Raw genomic sequence first — 20,235 nt, 5'->3', positions numbered from 1 at the left:
CCCCTACTGGTTGGGTATTTTACTACTGCTTGCCGTGCACATTTCAAATACAACAGTAAAATACTATGACGACGCGAAGGGTAAATCGCGGAAGTATTCCGTTCATGAAAATACAACCATTTACCTAGCAGACTACAGCAATATTTAAAAATCTTTCTCCATATAGTCCATAGGTTTGGTTTAACCGTTATGTGTAAAGTTAGTTTGGTTTCTTCGCATGGTTTGTAGTAAAATGTTCGTAAATTCTTCAATTTAATTTTGTGAATAAATGCAGGTTTTACGCGGTCACTCAGATGTTAAGACTTATGATATAGATGATTAATAGCACCACCTTTAAAATAATCGAATTTCTATTTTGGTCTTTTTGTCGTCGGTTTCGTATCCTCCCACATTCATCGAGTGTCTTGAAGTTGTCAAAGAGGTCATATGACCACATATTGTAAGTCACGTGCACAGTGTCCTGTGTATGTCAACATGGTTTCGCGGGCCTTTAAATTTAATGTTGGTAAATTTGCTTTTCTGTTTGCTATCTTTGTGGTTGGAGAGGGACGAATCAAGGGTTTTGGTAGAATTTATGATTGGCAGAGACCTGTGTCCGACGATCAATGGTTCATACAGAAACTCGATCACTTCAATGGAGCTGACGGCAGAGTGTGGAAGCAGGTATACAGTATTCGGATTCTGTTCCACTCCTTACTGTTTATTGTATTTAACACTCACCCGTAGATTTGTACAGTTGTAGGAAATGATTGGGAATTACTGATCAAGAAGTCTTCAGATACAAAGTAGAAAGTCTAGTTTTATTTGAGTAGACTGACAGTTTTCTTATGGTCCTATCTTGCTTTGCTCTCTCAGAGGTATTTTGTGAATGATGCCTTCTACAAGATGGGTGGTCCGGTCTTTCTTATGATCGGTGGAGAAGGCCCAGCCAATCCAGCATGGATGCAACATGGTACCTGGCTCTCATATGCAGAGAAACTGGGAGCCATTTGCTTCATGTTAGAACATCGCTTCTATGGAAAAAGTCACCCAACAGAGTATGTGTTATCATCGATTGTCTTAAAAAACAAGTGGAAATAAAATGTGGAGCCTTCTCTCTCTCTCTCTCTCTCTCCCCCCTCTCTCTCTCTCTTTCTCTCTCTCTCTCTCTCTCTATATATACACAGTATATATATCTCAAATATGCGGTGACGGGTTTAGCATGTCCGCCTCACAGTGCAGAGGTACAGATTTTAATTCTGGCCCTCCTGTGTGAAGTTTGTATGTTCTCCCCGGGTACTGTACTCCAGTTTCCTCCCACATTACAAAAACATGCATGGCAGCCTAATGGATCACTCTAAATTGGTGAGGGGTGTGATTGGTTGTTTGTCTATGTGTGCCCTGTAATTGGCTGGCCACCAGTTCAGGGGTGTTTACCCCACCGACTGCCTGAAGACAGCTGTGATATGGTCTAGCACACGTGTGACCCTAGACATAAAAAAACTGGATTGAAAATTATTATTTTTTTAAATTAAATAGTCTTAATAAAAACCAGGCTGATCTGAAATAATTGCTGTTTCCATTCTTCTTCTTTCAAATTTACAGCGTTAAACAAATATTGTGTCACCATGAAGTGGTTGACAATGTAATTACACCCAAAATAAACAGGAAGCAGAACAATTAGAGTTGAAACTACAAAAAGAATCTGCAAAATATCGGGACTGTGAACCCGGATCCCCTGATGGAAGCAGGTTTACTATACTGATGCAAGTATAATTAACGCGCCACGAGATGTCACCCATGACGCAAATTAGGACAGCCCTTGCCTTACTTGTTCACTTACATCTTACATGATGATGCATGTTGAAAGTGATTGTGTTATTTCTATTTAGTGACCTGAGCACGGAGAACCTGCGCTTCCTCAGTAGCCGCCAGGCTTTGGCTGACCTGGCCCACTTTCGGACTGTGATGGCTGAGACTCAAGGACTGGTCAACCGGAAGTGGGTGGCATTCGGGGGGTCGTACCCTGGGTCTTTAGCAGCGTGGTTCAGGCTGAAGTATCCTCATCTGGTGCATGCCTCTGTGGCCACCAGTGCACCAATTCACGCCACAGTCAACTTTCCAGGTAGAATGCAACATAGTACTGTATTAGAACAAATAGAAATATCGACCATCTTAAACAACAAATTGATGCTTTCTGAAGTTGGCCCGTGCCCGGACAAATGCATTGTACATCAATTAAAAAGTTTATTTTCTGTTGTACATAGAACAGTGTTTCTTTTTTCAAATGTCTAAAATTGCAGCCAATGAGGCTGCAGACGTGTGTGTACCGGCTGCTTTGAAATGTTTGTAACTTAATATAATACTGAAGAGTGTCTCACATTTAAGACGCTTTCTCAGGGATCCCAAGAAAATGTCAGAGACAAAACACAACGCAGCTTGCATTGTAAACAGGTCTTATCACTTTTCCAACTATGTCAACAATACCATTTTTTTTCTTGGTGCAAAAACAACACTGCAGCTAGTCAGGATTATTGACAAGCTACCGAATTTTCTATCATTTGAGGGGTTCTTATAGAGTTGCAGGTTTTTGTCAATGCGAAAATAGCTTTTCTTCTCTCAGTGGGGTGAAAAAAAACATCCTCATTTTATTTTCAACCAGATTTTTTTTTTAGCTTCGAGTATGTTCAAGCGCCAAAGTCAAACCTCATGTGTGGATTTGTGGATTAATTGCTGCTTTTGTTGTTTGACTTGAGCAAATGAACCTTTGCATTCCACTGCAGTTTTTGTATGCTCTCATGTATTTTTTATTTTTGTTTCATTTTTTTAGGAGTCCTGTTTTTTTTTTTTTTACTTTCCACCTCTGTTTCTCTCTATGTCTTTACCAGAGTACTTGGAGGTTGTGGGGCGCTCACTGGCTTCAGAGAACACTGACTGTCCTCTACTGGTAAAAAAGGCTTCGGATATCCTAATAGAGCAACTCGGTGACCCTGCAAACTATGACAACATCACCAAAGACTTCAAGTATAGTTTATGCACTCTTTGAAATACTTTCTTTCTGGTTATCTCAGACTGTTTTTAAGATGAAGCAGCTTGAATGGTGTGCATCTGTTTACCTAAAACATTAGTAGATTTATCTTTTCAACGAATGCATTTTTATCGCATGGCAGCATGCGATTTATATTCGGTACACTTATACAATCTAATGGCATAAAAGACCCATATTACAAAAGCAGTATTGCTCAATTTGAAATAACACCATCCATTTCATCATAGCTTTGATTAAAATCAATTGTGTCTCATCTGGTTGCAATCAAAGACTGCAGTGGAACTTTTTGCCGAATTTCTCCAAGACATACTCTTATTAATCACCGACCAGTTCCACGCAAAGACAAAATTCCTTCCCATCAATTTATCTAGTCTTCTGTCTTCCTAGCGGTAAATGCATTTTGTGTGAGAATCGAAAAGCCTGAATTGCCCTCTGTCTGTGGTTGTGTTTATGTGCAGTATTTGTATTTTGTTAATTTATTGCAGTGACTGCAATGGCAGTTCTCATTAATGGCATTTGACGTCAAACGTCGTTGTTTCGGTGCTCTCTTGACCACATTGAGCATTGTAAATGTTGTGTTCGCTTGTTGCAGATTCTGGAGCCCGTCAAAGCAGACATGTTCTTACGTGTACACTTACCAGCTTCCAAAAGACAGCATTTCAGAGAGCAGCTATTGTTCAGTATGATTGAAGTTGTTGTTGCCATGCCGAAGAGTGTTGTGTTTTTTGTCGAATTGGCTGTATTAGTGAGTGGGAGACTCCGAATATTTGTAGTTACTCTAACCTTGTCCTGATTTTTACTTTCCTTCCTCTCCCTTCCTTTTTTTCCCCCACACAGCTTGTGTTCCAAACTAGAAATTCAAACAGAGACAGATTCTGCCTACTTCCTGGAAACGCTTGCTGGCAACTTCATGGATGTGGTCCAGTATAACGAAGACAACAGGGGGTTTGAGGTAGGCAGTCATAGACCCATTGTATTTAAGGCCAACATAGTGTCTATATCAAAAATATTGTTCTCGTAAACTCAGGGGAACTTCCAGGGAGCAACAGTTAAAAAAGGAGTACGTATCCAAAATTTGTCTTTCAAGTTTTTATTTTTGAATTGAGAGAAAAAACCTGGAAATATTCTACAAGCAACTTTCTTACAGAGAATGTAATATGACTCATTTGTCCCTGGAATCCATAAAAATATATTATGTGTTTGTCATAAAGTTGACACATTGTATGTCATAAAGGGTTCAAAAAAACAGACAAGGATTTATGATTACAAACATGAATGAAATCAATAAATCCATCAAATTCTTTTTAATGCTCACTTTTATTTAACCCTTTCAGGGACAGTGTTTACTACAGTGGACAGCTTGTCATGATATCGGGTTACAGGGTGCATGAAAGGGTTAATTGGCAGCACAATAAAAATGTTCCTGCAGTAGCTGGTTAATGTATCATTTAAAATGGTTATTGTTCACAGTGTTAAAATGGACTTTTGATGTTTGCTACAGAAATTTCCTGCATGGTAACAGGGGCCTTTTCTTCTCCTTGATAATGTTTTTCAGTTCGCATCTGGTCTTTCCTTTTTTCAGTCCCTTCCCATTTCTGTCCAAATGACTGTGAAAAGTAACAAAAAGAGTCTTGAGTGTCTGGATTCCGGTCTCTTAAAGTTAAAGAGACGCCTTCAAGGAAGTGAAAGGATCAGTTGGCCACTAAGACTTTAATACTAGCAGAGAAACGTGGCCAGCAACTGCCTCTGTGACAAAAGGTCCCGAGCAACCCACCACATTTCAGACAACCCACAGGAATGTACTGTAGATACAAACAGCAGTGTGATTTAACTCAACCACAAGAGTCACATTAGTTGCTTTCCTGACTGCTAGTAATGAGTGGGGTGCTTTTTAAAATATGGAGTGATGCAAGTTTGAGACTTGAAGGATTAAGTCCTACATATACCTAGAATGGAAGAGAGATGCAGAGGAGGATGTCGTATTGGGGATTTTACCCTCAGTGTCATGTGCAAAAACAGCTGAGACCATCGTCAAGTGTTTACTCATACTTACTAATGCTAATTAGTCACTGTACGTAGATAGCGAACTTAGGAAAATGACCGTGGCCATCTTATTGAAAGGAGATATACAGTACATGTGGATACAGTATACAACATAGAGTGGACACTCATGAATATTCATATTTTAATTAAGAAAAGCTTACTGCCAAAAGATGTATTCATCTTTGACTGTTTTTTGTTGTTGTTGTGTTTGCTCCAGGGTGTAGTGGGCACCAACATCACAATCAAAGTGCTCTGTGGGGTGATGGCAGACACATCACTTGGAGACCCGTATGCCCGATATGCTGCTGTGACCCGCCTCATGATGGACACCTTTTCAATGAAATGTGTGGACGTCAGCTTTAACAACAATCTGAGAGACATGACTAATACATCCTGGGATGGGCCGGCCGCAGGCGGAGGTGAGAATGAGTCTGTTTGTCCCATGGGAAAAAGTATTTTCACCTCTGTAAATACGGGTTTTCCTTTTTGGTTTGGTACGATCATAATGAGACCTGTAATTTTTCTACTGCTGCCTAAACAATTTCTATTGACCTTTGATATTTTTGGGTCTTTGGCTACTAGGTGAGTTAGCATGTTTTTGTCGACAGCAGAGGACTCAATACGCGGACAAAATGATGTCATGCTGAAATGTTCCAAAGCCCAAAAGCAGAGAGGATGACTGAATGCCAGCCTGAGGAGACCAGAAAGTACAAGTTTAGAGCTGGTTTAGAACGATGAAGTGTGCCCTCATGGTGAAATGTTTTCACCTTGTCACTGTGCTTTTATTTTGACCCACTCAGCTAAATATTATGCCCATCGTTTACTGTTTAGGTGCAGTTGCTTGATTTTTTTCTGTCTCATAAACAGAGAGTGAAAATGAGCAAATACAGAGTGGAATGAGAGGCGTTTTTGTGTTTACCACAGCAAATCAAAAAACCTTTCTTCTTTCTACTTTGGAACCAGCAATACTGCAAGCAGGCAGTTGTTCTGGTTCCCAAGCCTACTTTGATGAGTGGGAGGGCTGGGATCATCACCACTTCCTGTTGTGTTATCTGCATAAGGCACTCGTACTAGCCTCATTTACTTGCAACTTGTTTCCTCTTGAGGTCTAAAAACCTCAATGTCACTACTTGTGTCGAAATAACTATTTGTTTTGACTCTCTGTCTTTAATCAAGCGACTACACATCAATCAAGTGAATGTGTAGTCGCTGTGAGTAAACTGTGTGTCACCAGGGAGACAGTGGGTCTACCAAACCTGCACTGAATTTGGATTTTATCAAAGCACCGATTCCCCTAACCAGCCGTTTGCTGGCTTCCCTCTGGAGTGAGTAAAGACAAAATTTAAAATCCTGTTCTGTTTTTGTTTTTTTAGTTATTATTATTATTATTCATAATATTTTAACGTATGATTCATTTTCTAATTCTAATGGTATCTTCCCATCAAGGTATCATGTGAAACAGTGTGCAGACTTCTACAATATCACCGCTGAGCAGCTTGCGGCGTCTGTGGTTGAGACCAATGAGTATTACGGCAGCTATGATATCCGCTCAGATAGAATAGTTTTCCCGAATGGGTCCATTGACCCCTGGCATGCACTGGGCATCACTCAAGACATCGGGGATGACCTTCCGGCTGTTTTCATCAAAGGTGAGTAAGAGCATGGGGCCATGGAAAACCAACGATGTGCTTTGGTTTGGTTTGGGTAGGTGCTTTACTGATCCCAAAAGAACCTCTGATCTCAACTTAGTGAGTAGGTCAAAAAGCATTTCTAGTTGCAGCTCTTCAACAAAGTATGTCTGCCATCATATGCATGCTTGTCTATATGTGTCCTGCAATTGGATGGAGATCAATATAGAGTGTAGTCTGCCTCTTGTTCCTAAGTCAAATGAGAGAGGCTCCAGCTCACACATGACCCTCATGAGGACAAGGAGTATAGAAAAGGGACGGATGTGGCAAGAGATGTTTTCCATGAGTATTAGGTCTAGTGTCTCCAGTTGGTCCAGAATACTGCTGCTCGCCTCTTAACTGGTGCTCGTAAGAGAGAGCACATAACTCCCAACTCTGGCAATCCTTCTGGTTCCCGAGATATTTTTGAGTTCTTTTTAAGATGCTCTTATTTGTTTTCAAATCTTTAAATGGCCTCGCGCCACCTTACCTCTCTGAGCTCCTCCGCCCCTACGCACCTGCCCTGTGCCTAAAGTCTGCGGACCAGACACTATTGGAGGTACCAAGAACTAAGTGGAGGCCCACAGGGTACCGATCCTTTTTCGTTGCTGGTCCCTCTCTTTGGAATGACCTCCCACTGAACGTTCGGCAAGCCCCCTCGCTCCCCATCTTTAAAACTAGTCTTAAAACTAATTTTTATTCTTTTGTCTTTTGACTCAGCATGAGACTTGATTTTTTTGTTTTACTGTTTTTGTACTTTCTGCTGTCTTTGTTATTCATTTATCATTTTATTGTTTGGTGTTGTTTGAATTAGTTTTGCTCCATGCACAGCACTTTATACACAGCGGTAGTTGTTATAAAATGCTCTATAAATTCAGTTGAGTTGAGTCTTTTTAAAATTATTATTTATTTCAATGAGTCATAGTAGGCAATTGATGATTTGTTTGCAGTATCTTAACATGAATTGTTAAAATAAAACCTCAGTTTTTTTTCCCCCTCGTTGGATATTTTTGTCTTAACTAATGTTTACTGCTGCTGTCATGTTTCTTATTGTGGGTGGGGGTTTTTTTTGTTTATGTAATTCAGGAACAGCACACTGTGCCAACATGTACCCCGCCAACTCCAAGGATCCCCTCCAGCTAACACTTGCCAGGGATCAGATCTTCTTACATCTGCAACAATGGTTGAAGCAATGAACGCTTTCCATCTTGTGCCTGTGCACTGATCATGCTGTTTAATCGCTGCTTGAAAATACAAGATTTACGGTCAAAGTTACACGTATTTAATTATTGGAAGTGTATGACAAAATTGAGCTGATGATTAAAGATATTTTTATGCGCTGTGTACATATTGTATATTGTCATGTCTGCATTTGATATTAGTGTTGCTTTTTCTGATTGACCATGCATTTATAGATCTTATCAAGTATGTCTGGGATAGGGATTAAAAGTGCTAATTAGAAAACAGCTTCTCACAGCGAAAAGTAGCTTTGTAAGTGGTAACGATGAGGAATTTCTACCAATATGAGTGAATTATTGTTTAGAAGATTTGCAACAGTTGAATGGTTGGGGTTGACTAGGTACACTCATATTTACATTTTATCTAACTTAAGTGGCACATTTTTCGGATTTTGGGTAAAGCAGGAAGACTCCAAAAAATAAAAATAAAAGCACAGGGCTAGCAAGAAAATGCCACATTTCTTGGCAAAGCTGAAAGATTTGGCTTTCTGCTACCTGTGAATATCTGGTTGCACAAGTTCAATCTTGTTGCTCACGAAACTAAATGTTCTCTTTGGAAAACACGGGGGCTGTGATGATATCTCCAATGGGTTGTTTTTAAGTGCACAGTCACACAACTTCTTTTCGGAAACGTGGGATGTCGGCAGCATGCTGCAAGTCTGTCGTTCCAGTTCACAGCTGTGTTAACTCAATGAGCCCTTGAAACACACACACACACTGACAAAATAACCTAACCACTTCCTCCATGAGTGTTTATTTTCACAAGTCACATCTTAACATCCCAGCTGTTGCAACCCTATTTATTGCATAACCATAAACCCTCAAAGACCACCCAATACCACTTCACTAAGTAAGTAAATTGTAGTATAATAATAATAATAATAATAGATTTTATTTATAAGCGCCTTTCAAGACACCCAAGGACACTTTACAATAACAAAAAATAGTACTGTACCGTAATGGCTGAGTGAAGCCTGTTGCCAGTGATTTATAAAAACATTCAAATGTAACCGTAATTGCATGGCAGTGATGACTAATGTTACGTAAAAAAAAAATAATTAAGAGAATTTAACCACAGTGCGGTGACATGAGATAGTGTAGCTGGGATCCCAAATGTAATCCATTCAAACAATTTAGTCACCACAAAAAGGCGTTTATATACCGGTGTGTGTGTGTGTGTGTGTGTGTATATATAGAGAGAGACAGACAGTTTTTTGCAGTATACCCTCCCTCCCCCACGTAACATTCGTCGTAGAAAAACGTACATTTAATAATCATTTGCGTTGTTGGCATAGTTGTTATTATTATAATTTTTTTTTAATCCAGGGCGGCCAAATTGATGCCCGTCAATCCCCTTGAGTATTTTGTTGAGTAGACACCAGCAAAAGAATTTATTTTTGTAAATGTTAATTTTAAATGTGTTGGGCAAGTTAAAAGTTAAATCTAGTTTCTCACTTCTTATACTCCACCTAAAAACAATGATTTTGGGGGGTAATGCAGAAGAATTTTTTCTTTGATAGCAGGGATTTATTTTGAAAGATTAACGGAAATTGCTGCTGTAACGTGGAGTATAGGTACCACCCTAAACGTTCGTATGTTAGTCAGGAGGTGGAGTTGAGTCCGTCAAAGTAGTATTTAAACGGCGTTGCTTCGTGGAGTGATGATCATTATAGATGCACTCGTCAGCTGTGTGTGATATATTGTTTAGGCGACCGTGAGACTTGGAGATTTTGGCGAAGAAAGTTTCACCTGTGGTGCAAGAGGAGGACGCGTCTGTTTGTCACAGTAAGTAACTTCACTTTCAAAGACTGTTTTTTTGTCCAACGTTACTTCACGAAACTCCGTTAATCGTAGTCATTATGAAGCATTCACTTTTATTACGCTACAGCGATGTTAGGTAAAGTTGTCACCGTAAATAACACTCAAAACTGCTATGCAGAGCTGTCTAATCGATGCGATTAGATTCGTTGCATATTTGGTTCGACTTTCAGTGTAAAAGTACATGACGTGGTTTGAATTGGTGGCACCTACACTTGACAACATTAATTATAATATTAAGTATGCCAAAACCAACAAACAAAAAACATAACTTCAAGTGACAGGAGACTACGTTTTCTGTAAATCTAGAGTGTCTGGAGTTGTCTTTTTCCCTGTAATCCCATTAAACTGATGGATGTAAAACAAAATCCCACATTGTATTAAAAACAACTTTTTTTTACATGTTCATAAATGTTCACTGAACATTACACGTGTTTTACATTGTTTAATTAACCCTATTAATTTAATTTAATTGAATACAACTTTATTGTCAAATGTGCTGTACGTATGTGTAACATACAGCACAGATGAAATTTCTTCCCTGTCAACCAGAAAACAAGAGGAGCCGCTGCGGGTGTCTGCGCCGCCATCAAAAGAAACGTTAACAAAAAATGACAAAATCATACAACACATGAGACACAATCGTGCAATCTTAACGACTTTCCTGCATACACTTTGTTGTCTGAAGCCGTTATAGATGAAAGAGGAGTGAATCAAAGTGTCCTTTTCACCACTTTTAACTAACACTTTCCAGAAGTGATCCCGTGAAATACACTTTTTTAAAAAACTTTGCCCAGCCTGGGCTACTCAATTTCGAACATTGAGGGATAACTGGCTTTGGTAACTCAAATTTTTATTTATTTATTTTTCATAAAAAATAGTGTTCGTGGAGATGCAAGGATCTCTTCCAATTCTCCGGATGAGGTACTTTGCTCTTAATGCAGGATGGCCATTGACATGCTGCCTCAAATATAAAAAGCATGAGCCCACTTTATCTCCCAAATGTATTTTGAAAGTTTCTATGACGCTCAATATGACTTACTGTATGTGTTTCTGTCAAGGTGTTAAAGTCAAAATGAAGAACCTGGCTTGGCTGCTTCTGTACGCACTGGTCACCCTGTTCTGCCATACAAGAGCACTGTCCCAAGTTGCTGTTTATGGCGAACGGGGATCCGATCTTGGTATAAGAGTGTTTCAACAAGTCATCCGCTCCAAGCCTCTGGATAATGTGGTCCTTTCACCTCATGGAGTGGCCTCCGTCCTTGGCATGCTGCTACCAGGAGGTCACGGGGAAACCCGCAGGCAAATCCTAAGTGCTCTCCGATACAAGAAAAACGGTTGGGGTAATTCAAGTCTGCAAGATTTTCTGAGTGAAGCTGTGAGAAAAACTTGTAAATGATGATGAGGGCCATTTTTTTGATTTGCACAGGACCTAACAGAATGTTGAAGAAACTGCACAAAACCTTGACCGCTAAGTCCAACCAGGATGCCGTTCTCATTGCCAATGGCATGTTCTGCCCAAAGGGCTTCCCCATGCAAAAGAGCTTTGTTGACATCAATAAAGCTAACTTCCAGGCTGAGAGCAGGAGCGTCGATTTTAGTGACACCCAAAAGGCAGCAGATAAGATCAATGCCTGGATCAGCAACAAGACTCGAGGCAAGTCTTGTTATGAACTGCAGCAGATCTCTCTATTTTTTGTTTTTTCTTTAACGAGGCCTTCTGTGTTATGTCTTCTAACAAACTGCACCTTTTTGGAGTTGAATGCAGCATTCTTACATCAGCCGGAAGAAAATACAGAGAACAGCCTTTATCTGTTTCCACAAATGTATCACTGAATCTTAACAACCAACTGCCTACGCTGTGAGGCAAAGATGTCCTCTCTCTTGACAAATACACACATGCCATCATGAAAACATGCCCAAAAACAACGATAGAAATTATCTGAAGGAAAACTCTTCGAACCCTGCCTGCGCCTGCCGTTATTGAAAAGGGTGATGACATTTTATGGAAAATGCATCACACCATTATGTGCGTAGGATCCATTGAATGTTTATCGGCATTCTTTTAGTGTTCTTGGTTAAAATAAAATTCACCCTCAATTGCATTTATTTCAATGGCCACCAATACCTGGATTTATGCTCTTCGCGCGCTGTCCGGGTCTCCCTTCCACGTGAATAGCAGGGGCCCACTCTATATCCTTCCCCATATAATACTGTGCAAATTTGGCTTTTCTTTGCCTGGCGACCAAGGGTAACACCTGAGAGTTGGACTCGAGTGGCTTCTACTTGCAGCAGGGGCCAGATTATCGGGGGGGGGCAAAAAAAAGCAAGAGCCCATGAAGGTGAAAGAATGAGCCCATTGACTTTTGGAGGCAGCACTTCATCCAGTATAAAAGGGGTCCATGTGATTGGTATATGAGTCGGGATCAGTCGTTTCCGCTCTTGGAGGATTGGCAGCATAAAACTGACTGGAACACCTAAAATAAAATGTGCCTTTTTAAAATGAGTAGATTTTGTTTCAAACACAATTTTCACGCAGTCATTTCTAATAATGCTCCTGTTGAATCTTCATCCAGGTCACATCACAAGCCTGATCAAAGCAACTATGCTGGATTCTGCCCTGTCTCGCTTGGTCGTTATTAATGCCATCTACTTCAAAGGCTTGTGGAAGTATCGCTTCCAGCCTGAAAACACCAAGATGAGGCCCTTCACTGGGGGCGATGGCAAAGTATTTAAAGTTCCTATGATGTCCCAGCTATCAGTCTTCAACATTGGTAAGTCATGGTGATCTGTGCTATTTTTTTGGTTACTAAATCACATTTCTGGTACTGCAAGGATTGTGGTCATAAGACGTATTGAATTTAGTGCAGATGTGAACAAAAAGTTTGGAATAATGGTATTACTGACTCAGCCATTCACTAATGGAGTACAGTAATTACTTTTCCACAATTGCTGATCATATAAGGTGCCACATTACTTGTGACAAAGTGCCCATGTCATGTGTGAATGCTCTGTTGTATCAATTTTAATCGTCACTTGGTTTAGTTCTTATCATTTACCACCTCACCACAGAGGGATATATTCAGAGTTGCAACTGCCTGATTTGCTTGCCCTATTACAGTGCTTGAGATCCATTGCACCGCTCATGCTGTCCTACCCTCATTTACACACTCGCTAAATTGAAAGCTTATAACTTTATCCATTCATCTTTTAATCTGCTTATCATCACAAGGTCACAGGTGTGCTGGAGCCTATCTTCAGGCAATAGGCGGGGTACACCGTGAACCGGTTGATAGCCAATCGCAGAGCGCACATAGACGAACAACCATCCGTGCTCGCAATCTCACCGAAGGACAGTTTCGTGTTCCATTAACCTGCCATGCAAACTCCACACAGGAAGGCCAGAGCTGGGATCGAACCCTGCACTGTGAGGCGCATGTGCTGACCAGTCGCCCGCCCTGCGTTTAGAACTTTGATTCCCAAATTAATTTTATCTGAACACATTTTACCCTTCAAAAGTCAGATGGGCATTCACCCACAAGTACAGGCATCTTGTTTTCTAAAGGGGGGACAAGGGGCATGTGCCAAGGCACTAATCCCCCGCCCCCAACATCCCTGTTATCAAGTCAAGTACAACTTTATTGTCAAATGCGCTGTATGTGCAACATACAGCCCAGATGAAATTTCTTCCCTCTCAACAAGAGGAGCTGCTGCAAGTGCCCGCGCCACCATCAAAAGGACAGTTAACATAAAATGACAAAATAATACAACACAGTTGTGCAATCTTAACCACTTTTCGTGCATACAGTTATAGATGACACACAATTGCTGTCCAGCAACGACAGTCAAATGGCGCCGGCCTTCATCCCAATGTAAATCGGTGCTGGTATGCGTGTGCTGCCGAGAAGGCGCAACCATGAAGTACAGTTATTATAAATGTAAAAAGACCCTGGAAAAATAATTTAATGGGCATTCAACATGTCTATTAAATGTATCAGAGGCAACATTGTCTTTTCATAACATGGGTACATTAAATGAGTATACTATTGTACATTATTGAAATACTGCAGTGGATATTTTGTCTCACGCACTGCATAATGAACATTATATACAGCATGTGTCTATCACGCTCCCCCCACACCCCTTTGGTGCCTCATGCATTAATGTGTACGCAATTCTTAAATATTCTTCACCAGGCCTAGCCACCACTCCCCAGCAGGTGGCGTATAAGGTGATCGAGCTGCCCTATCATGGCAACAAGACCAGCATGCTGATTGTTCTACCCACTGAGGAGGATGTGCCTCTATCCCACATAATCCCACACATCAACACAGCCACTGTGCAGAGTTGGGGAAAACTGATGCACATGCGGAAAGTGCACCTTCTCCTTCCCAGGTAAAACGCATGATTACACTCAAGCCACAGTTCCAGCTTGCTCAATTGAATATGGCAACTAATGTGCTGGTGTTTGTTTATGTCTCTAGATTTACTGCGGATTTGGAGGTGGATTTAAAGGCCCCCTTGTCTGTGCTGGGTATGACGGACATGTTCCATCTGGACAAAGCAGACTTCAGGCACCTGAGTGAGTGAAAGTACAGTCAATCCCATTCCAAATATTACACGATGAATTTTATGTACAGGGGATTTAGTTAGACATGAGCAAAGCCTGAAAATACGAAGGGAATGTTGGCTGTTTACTGCCGAGAGCTTGTCAGACCAATGTAATAGGTTTCGATATTCGGTGTGAAAGTAAAAAAAAAACAAACGTCCCCTCTCCATTTATGGATGACGCTTCCGCACACTGTTGCCACCCAGTGGTGTAAAATATTAAGACATGATTCCTGCTCCATTTTCTTTACATTTTAAACCTGCACAATAAATCAGTCCGTTCGTGGTCCTCTTCACTCAAAATGCAGTACATTTTGCCATTCTGGTTATTCCCCGTCCATTTTAATAGTTGTCTTCCGTTTTTTTCCATGTGTCTGGTTTTTCGACCCATTATAAGGCATCGAGATCATTTTAGCTGAACAGCCAACAATTCTTTGCACCTCTTTATAGGTTCTTCCCTCTCGATCAACTTTTTAATCAAAGAAGGCCATTCTTCAGAGCAGGGTCTTGAACGACCCATCCATCCATCCATCCATCTTCTACCGCTTATCCGGGGCCGGGTCGCGGGGGCAACAGCTTTAGCAGGGAAGCCCAGACTTCCCTCTCTCTAGCTACTTCTTCCAGCTCTCCCCGGGGGATCCCGAGGCGTTCCCAGGCCAGCTGGGTGACATAGTCACTCCAGCGTGTCCTGGGTCTTCCTCGGGGTCTCCTCCCGGTGGGACATGCCCGGAACACCTCACCAGGGAGGCGTTCAGGAGGCATCCGAATCAGATGCCCAAGCCACCTCATCTGGCTCCTCTCGATGTGGAGGAGAAGCGGCTCGACTCTGAGCCCCTCCCGGATGACCGAGCTTCTCACCTTATCTCTAAGGGAGAGCCCGGACACCCTGCGGAGAAAACTCATTTCGGCCGCTTGTATCCGGGATCTCGTTCTTTCGGTCACGACCCATAGCTCGTGACCATAGATGAGGGTTGGAACGTAGATCGACCGGTAAATTGAGAGCTTCGCCCTTTGGCTCAGCTCCTTCTTCACCACGACAGACCGATACAACGTCCGCATCACAGCAGACGCTGCACCGATCCGCCTGTCGATCTCTCGCTCCCTCCTGCCCTCACTCGTGAACAAGACCCCAAGATACTTAAACTCCTCCACTTGGGGCAAGATCTCTCCCCCGACCCGGAGGGGGCACTCCACCCTTTTCCGACTGAGGACCATGGTTTCAGATTTGGAGGTGCTGATTTTCATCCCAACCGCTTCACACTCAGCTGCGAAACGCTCCAGTGAGAGTTGGAGAGCCCCGTTTGAAGGAGCCAACAGCACCACATCATCTGCAAAAAGCAGGGATGCAATACTGAGGCCACCAAAACGGACGCCCTCAACGCTTCGGCTGCGCCTAGAAATTCTGTCCATAAAGATTATGAACAGAATCGGCGACAAAGGGCAGCCTTGGCGGAGTCCTACCCTCACTGGAAACGATTCCGACTTACTGCCGGCAATGCGAACCAAACTCTGACATCGGTGGTATAGTGACCGAATAGCCCGTATCAGGGGGTTCGGTACCCCATACCCACGAAGCACCCCCCACAGAACTCCCCGAGGGACACGGTCAAACGCCTTCTCCAAGTCCACAAAACACATGTAGACTGGTTGGGCGAATTCCCACATACCCTCGAGGACCCTGCTAAGGGTGTAGAGCTGGTCCACTGTTCCACGGCCGGGACGAAAACCACACTGCTCCTCCTCAATCTGAGGCTCGACTTCCTGACGGACCCTCCTCTCCAGCACCCCTGAATAGACCTTACCAGGGAGGCTGAGGAGTGTGATCCCTCTGTAGTTGGAACACACCCTCCGGTCCCCCTTTTTAAAAAGAGGGACTACCACCCCGGTCTGCCAATCCAGAGGCACTCTCCCCGTTGACCACGCGATGTTGCAGAGGCGTGTCAACCAGGACAGCCCCACAACATCCAGAGCCTTGAGGAACTCCGGGCGGATCTCATCCACCCCTGGGGCCCTGCCACCGAGGAGCTTTTTAACCACATCGGTGACTTCAACCACAGAGATAGGAGAGCCCACCTCAGGGTCCTCAGACTCTGCTTCCTCCAAGGAAGACGTGTTGGTGGAGTTGAGGAGGTCTTCGAAGTACTCTGCCCACCGGTTCACAACGTCCCGAGTCGAAGTCAGCAGTGCCCCATCCCCACTGTACACAGTGTTAGTGGTGCACTGCTTCCCCCTCCTGAGACGTCGGATGGTGGACCAGAATTTCCTCGAAGCCGTCCGGAAGTCGGCTTCCATGGCCTCACCGAACTCTTCCCACGCTCGGGTTTTTGCCTCGGCGACCACCGAAGCTGCGTTCCGCTTGGCCAGTCGATACCCGTCAGCTGCCTCTGGGGTCCCACAGGCCATAAAGGCTCGATAGGACTCCTTCTTCATCTTGACGGCATCCCTTACTGCTGGTGTCCACCAGCGAGTACGAGGGTTGCCGCCACGACAGGCACCAACCACCTTACGGCCACAACTCAGATTGGCCGCCTCAACAATAGAGGCACGGAACATGGTCCACTCGGACTCAATGTCCCCCGTCTCCCCCGGAACATGGGAAAAGCTCTGTCGGAGGTGGGAGTTGAAACTCCTTCTGACAGGGGATTCTGCCAGACGCTCCCAACAAACCCTCACAATACGTTTGGGTCTGCCAGGACGGACCGGCATCTTCCCCCACCATCGGAGCCTACTCACCACCAGGTGGTGATCAGTTGACAGCTCCGCCCCTCTCTTCAGCCGAGTGTCCAAAACATGCGGCCGCAAATCCGATGATACAACCACAAGGTCGATCATCGAACTACGGCCTAGGGTGTCCTGGTGCCAAGTGCACATATGGACACCCTTATGTTTGAACAAGGTGTTCGTTATGGACAATCCGTGGCGAGCACAGAAGTCCAATAACAAAACACCACTCGAGTTCTGATCGGGGGGGCCGTTCCTCCCAATCACGCCCCTCCAGGTCTCACTGTCATTGCCCACGTGAGCATTGAAGTCCCCCAGCAGAACAAGGGAGTCCCCAGCAGGAGTACTCTCCAGCACACCCTCCAAGGACTCCAAAAAGGGTGGGTATGCTGAGCTGCCGTTTGGTGCATATGCACAAACAACAGTCAGGACCCGTCCCCCCACCCGAAGGCGGAGGGAAGCAACCCTCTCGTCTACCGGTGTGAACCCCAATGTACAGGCACTGAGCCGGGGGGCAATGAGTATGCCCACACCTGCTCTGCGCCTCTCACCATGAGCAACTCCAGAGTGGAAGAGAGTCCAACCCCTCTTGAGAGAACTAGTACCAGAACCCAGGCTGTGTGTGGAGGCAAGTCCGACTATATCCAGTCGGAGCTTCTCTACCTCACACACCAGCTCGGGCTCCTTCCCTGCCAGAGAGGTGACATTCCATGTCCCAAGAGCTAGCTTCTGCAGCCGAGGATCGGACCGCCAGGGTCCCCGCCTTTGGCTGCCGCCCAGCTCGCATTGCACCCGACCCCTTTGACCCCTCCCACGGGTGGTGAGACCATGAGAAGGGGGACCCACGTTGCCTCTTCGGGCTGAGCCCGGCCGGGCCCCATGGGTGTAGGCCCGGCCACCAGGCGCTCGCCAACGAGCCCCACCTCCAGGCCTGGCTCCAGAGGGGGGCCCCGGTGACCCGCGTCCGGGCAAGGGAAACTGAGATCCTTTAATTTTTTTTTTTTATCATAAGGGGTCTTGGAGCCGTGCTTTGTCTGGTCCCTCACCTAGAACCTGTTTGCCATGGGTGACCCTGCCAGGGGCATAAAGCCCCAGACAACTTAGCTCCTAGGATCATTGGGACACACAAACCCCTCCACCACGGTAAGGTGACGGCTCACGGAGAGGGGTCTTGAACGACCCATTTTCCGCAAATACATGTTCAACCTGTGCTGGCTTCATCATCCTTCAATAGGCACCACCTGATTCACACCTGTTTTGGGGGGGGGGGGGGGGGGGGTTCTACCCCAAAATTGAACTCGGATTGGTTGCCCCACTGCTATTTTTTTTTTGAACACATTAGGATTGTTAAATCCTACCTTTTTTTTTGGAAATACAAAATAGTTTTGTACAGTCAACAACAGACACTGTTATTTTTTTGAACACACCCCTTTGAACTATTTGCCCAATTGCACAGCCTTCGGAGCGTGCCTATTATGAATGCTGGGTCTTGTTTGTTTTCTGAGAATCTACTGGTAACTTGTCTGGCATGTAACAATAAAAAATATACTAAAAACCGGGGATATACTGGTTAGTCACATTGCACTGCTATTATTTTGAACAGCACTGTATTTGCTTTCATCTGGAATTGTGTGTGCTGCCATAGGTTCAGAGCCTGTATACATCTCCAAAGCCCTCCAGAAAACCAAAATTGTGGTGAATGAAGATGGAACAAAAGCATCAGCTGCCACTGGTCGGTGTTTTGGTGAAACTGCTGTGCATCTTTTGATTGATATTCTCGATTAAATATGAATTTTTAATGCTTTTTTTCCCCCTCGTGTTCAGCTGCAATTTTGATGGCTCGGTCCTCTCCTCCTTGGGTTTCAGTGGACAGACCTTTCCTCTTCCTCATTCGCCATAACCCAACTGGTACAGATTTTTTTTTCTCCTTCATATCTGGTTACATTGCATTAAAATCATGCAGATTCCTGCGTTTTCACTTTTCCACAAGAAAGCCTTGCATCTTATGTTTATTGCCCCCCAGGTACACTCCTCTTTATGGGTCAAATCAACCAGCCCTGAAGCCAGTGTCCGCTGTGCACTCCCCTCTCCCCTTGTGGTGTTGTAGAATGACGAGAATTTGCTTGCCTGCCCACAGATGAACACACTTCAGCTGTAGATATGTGTCATCTTGCCTTTTGTTAGTCATTAGCAGAAATGCATGACATGCCTTAAGTTGCTTTTTTTTAAATTCCCTCAGCTTTATGTATTTTTTAACATACTGAATTTGTTTTGTGTATTTTATTAACTCTGGAGTAGCATAAAATGTTGACTATAATTTGTTTTATTTTGTCCATTTCAATAAATATCACTCCAGTCAAGTTATGGCGATGAGTGTCCAATCTTGAGGTGTTGCCTGCAGTGTTTCAAGATTTTCCTCCACGAAGAAAGGTTTCTGTTGTAATTCTGACTTCATTTTGGAGCAATAAATACTCATTCATGAACTGCTGAAACGGATTGGCTTGTAATAACTTGGGGAATCTGACAAGGTTCTTAAATAATGACTTGTGTTTGACACTTTACCCTTTTGACAAAGTGTAATACATACTTTTAAATGAGTGATCTAATCTGTTGAGTTTAAATTTCTTAATATAATTGTAAATATTCTAATTGCCAAACTATGGGTCAAACTTTTTTTTGTAGCTTATTTCACCCTGGTGATGCATTTTATTCCATTCTGGATGCCAGGCCGCAAATGTAAAATGAACTTGTGTAGCAAATGTTTCAGGATGACATTTGCCCAAACAAAAGAAATCCACAGGGAGAAAATGCTAAGCACAGCAAGGTCTTTCTTTCGTGGCAGCACCATACAAAATTGGATTTAATCAGCCTTTGAGGTTTTTCGAAGTAGCCTCAAAAACTGGGTCATTCATTCTTGAACTGAATAACAAATATATTTGGGAACATGTCATTCAGTGGACAGGGAGTTTTGAAACACTCGTCTTGCTGACTGTAAAAATGTGCCGTTTCGAGTAAAAATATTGAACTTTGAGCATTTGGCACAACCTATCGGACAAAACAAGAACGTTTGAATCGAACATGCACTACATGAACACTTAAAATATGCAAATTA

General features: G+C 43.4%; 2 protein-coding genes across 3 annotated transcripts; both read left to right on the top strand.

Moving 5' to 3' along the window:
- The first annotated feature begins 426 nt into the window (after window positions 1-426).
- prss59 (serine protease 59, putative) lies at window positions 427-8,084 on the top strand. The gene is made up of 9 exons (XM_086126252.1): window positions 427-663; window positions 856-1,037; window positions 1,872-2,104; window positions 2,868-3,003; window positions 3,866-3,980; window positions 5,289-5,490; window positions 6,306-6,396; window positions 6,518-6,720; window positions 7,825-8,084. The coding sequence occupies exons 1-9, from the start codon at window positions 427-429 to the stop codon at window positions 7,932-7,934; spliced, it is 1,509 nt and encodes a 502-aa protein (XP_085982378.1). The 3' UTR covers window positions 7,935-8,084.
- A 1,477-nt stretch (window positions 8,085-9,561) lies between these two features.
- Window positions 9,562-19,615, top strand: serpine2 (serpin peptidase inhibitor, clade E (nexin, plasminogen activator inhibitor type 1), member 2). 2 transcript variants are annotated; one of them, XM_086126095.1, is made up of 9 exons: window positions 9,562-9,761; window positions 10,856-11,131; window positions 11,224-11,451; window positions 12,371-12,568; window positions 13,991-14,189; window positions 14,279-14,376; window positions 18,769-18,855; window positions 18,948-19,031; window positions 19,147-19,615. In XM_086126095.1, the coding sequence occupies exons 2-9, from the start codon at window positions 10,870-10,872 to the stop codon at window positions 19,182-19,184; spliced, it is 1,194 nt and encodes a 397-aa protein (XP_085982221.1). In that variant the 5' UTR covers window positions 9,562-9,761; window positions 10,856-10,869; the 3' UTR covers window positions 19,185-19,615. The 2 variants fall into 2 exon arrangements, with proteins under 2 accessions (XP_085982221.1, XP_085982220.1); XM_086126094.1 differs by having other exon boundaries at window positions 10,856-11,137.
- Window positions 19,616-20,235: the final 620 nt, after the last annotated feature.

Source organism: Hippocampus guttulatus, chromosome 12, assembly GCF_054856545.1.
Source record: "Hippocampus guttulatus isolate MCC_2025c chromosome 12, RoL_Hgut_1.0, whole genome shotgun sequence".
NCBI lineage: Eukaryota > Metazoa > Chordata > Actinopteri > Syngnathiformes > Syngnathidae > Hippocampus > Hippocampus guttulatus.
Note: the sequence above shows the minus strand (reverse complement) of the source record. Positions and strands in the feature narration are given on the sequence as shown.

Bases quoted from the DNA above. Each gene is read 5' to 3' on its own strand.
- prss59 (XM_086126252.1), top strand. From the start codon at position 427: ATGACCACATATTGTAAGTCACGTGCACAGTGTCCTGTGTATGTCAAC. The intron at 1,038-1,871 runs GTATGTGTTATC...ATTTCTATTTAG, and splicing joins GGAAAAAGTCACCCAACAGA to TGACCTGAGCACGGAGAACC. The intron at 2,105-2,867 runs GTAGAATGCAAC...TGTCTTTACCAG, and splicing joins CGCCACAGTCAACTTTCCAG to AGTACTTGGAGGTTGTGGGG.
- serpine2 (XM_086126094.1), top strand. From the start codon at position 10,870: ATGAAGAACCTGGCTTGGCTGCTTCTGTACGCACTGGTCACCCTGTTC. The intron at 11,138-11,223 runs GTAATTCAAGTC...TGATTTGCACAG, and splicing joins ATACAAGAAAAACGGTTGGG to GACCTAACAGAATGTTGAAG. The intron at 11,452-12,370 runs GCAAGTCTTGTT...ATCTTCATCCAG, and splicing joins GATCAGCAACAAGACTCGAG to GTCACATCACAAGCCTGATC.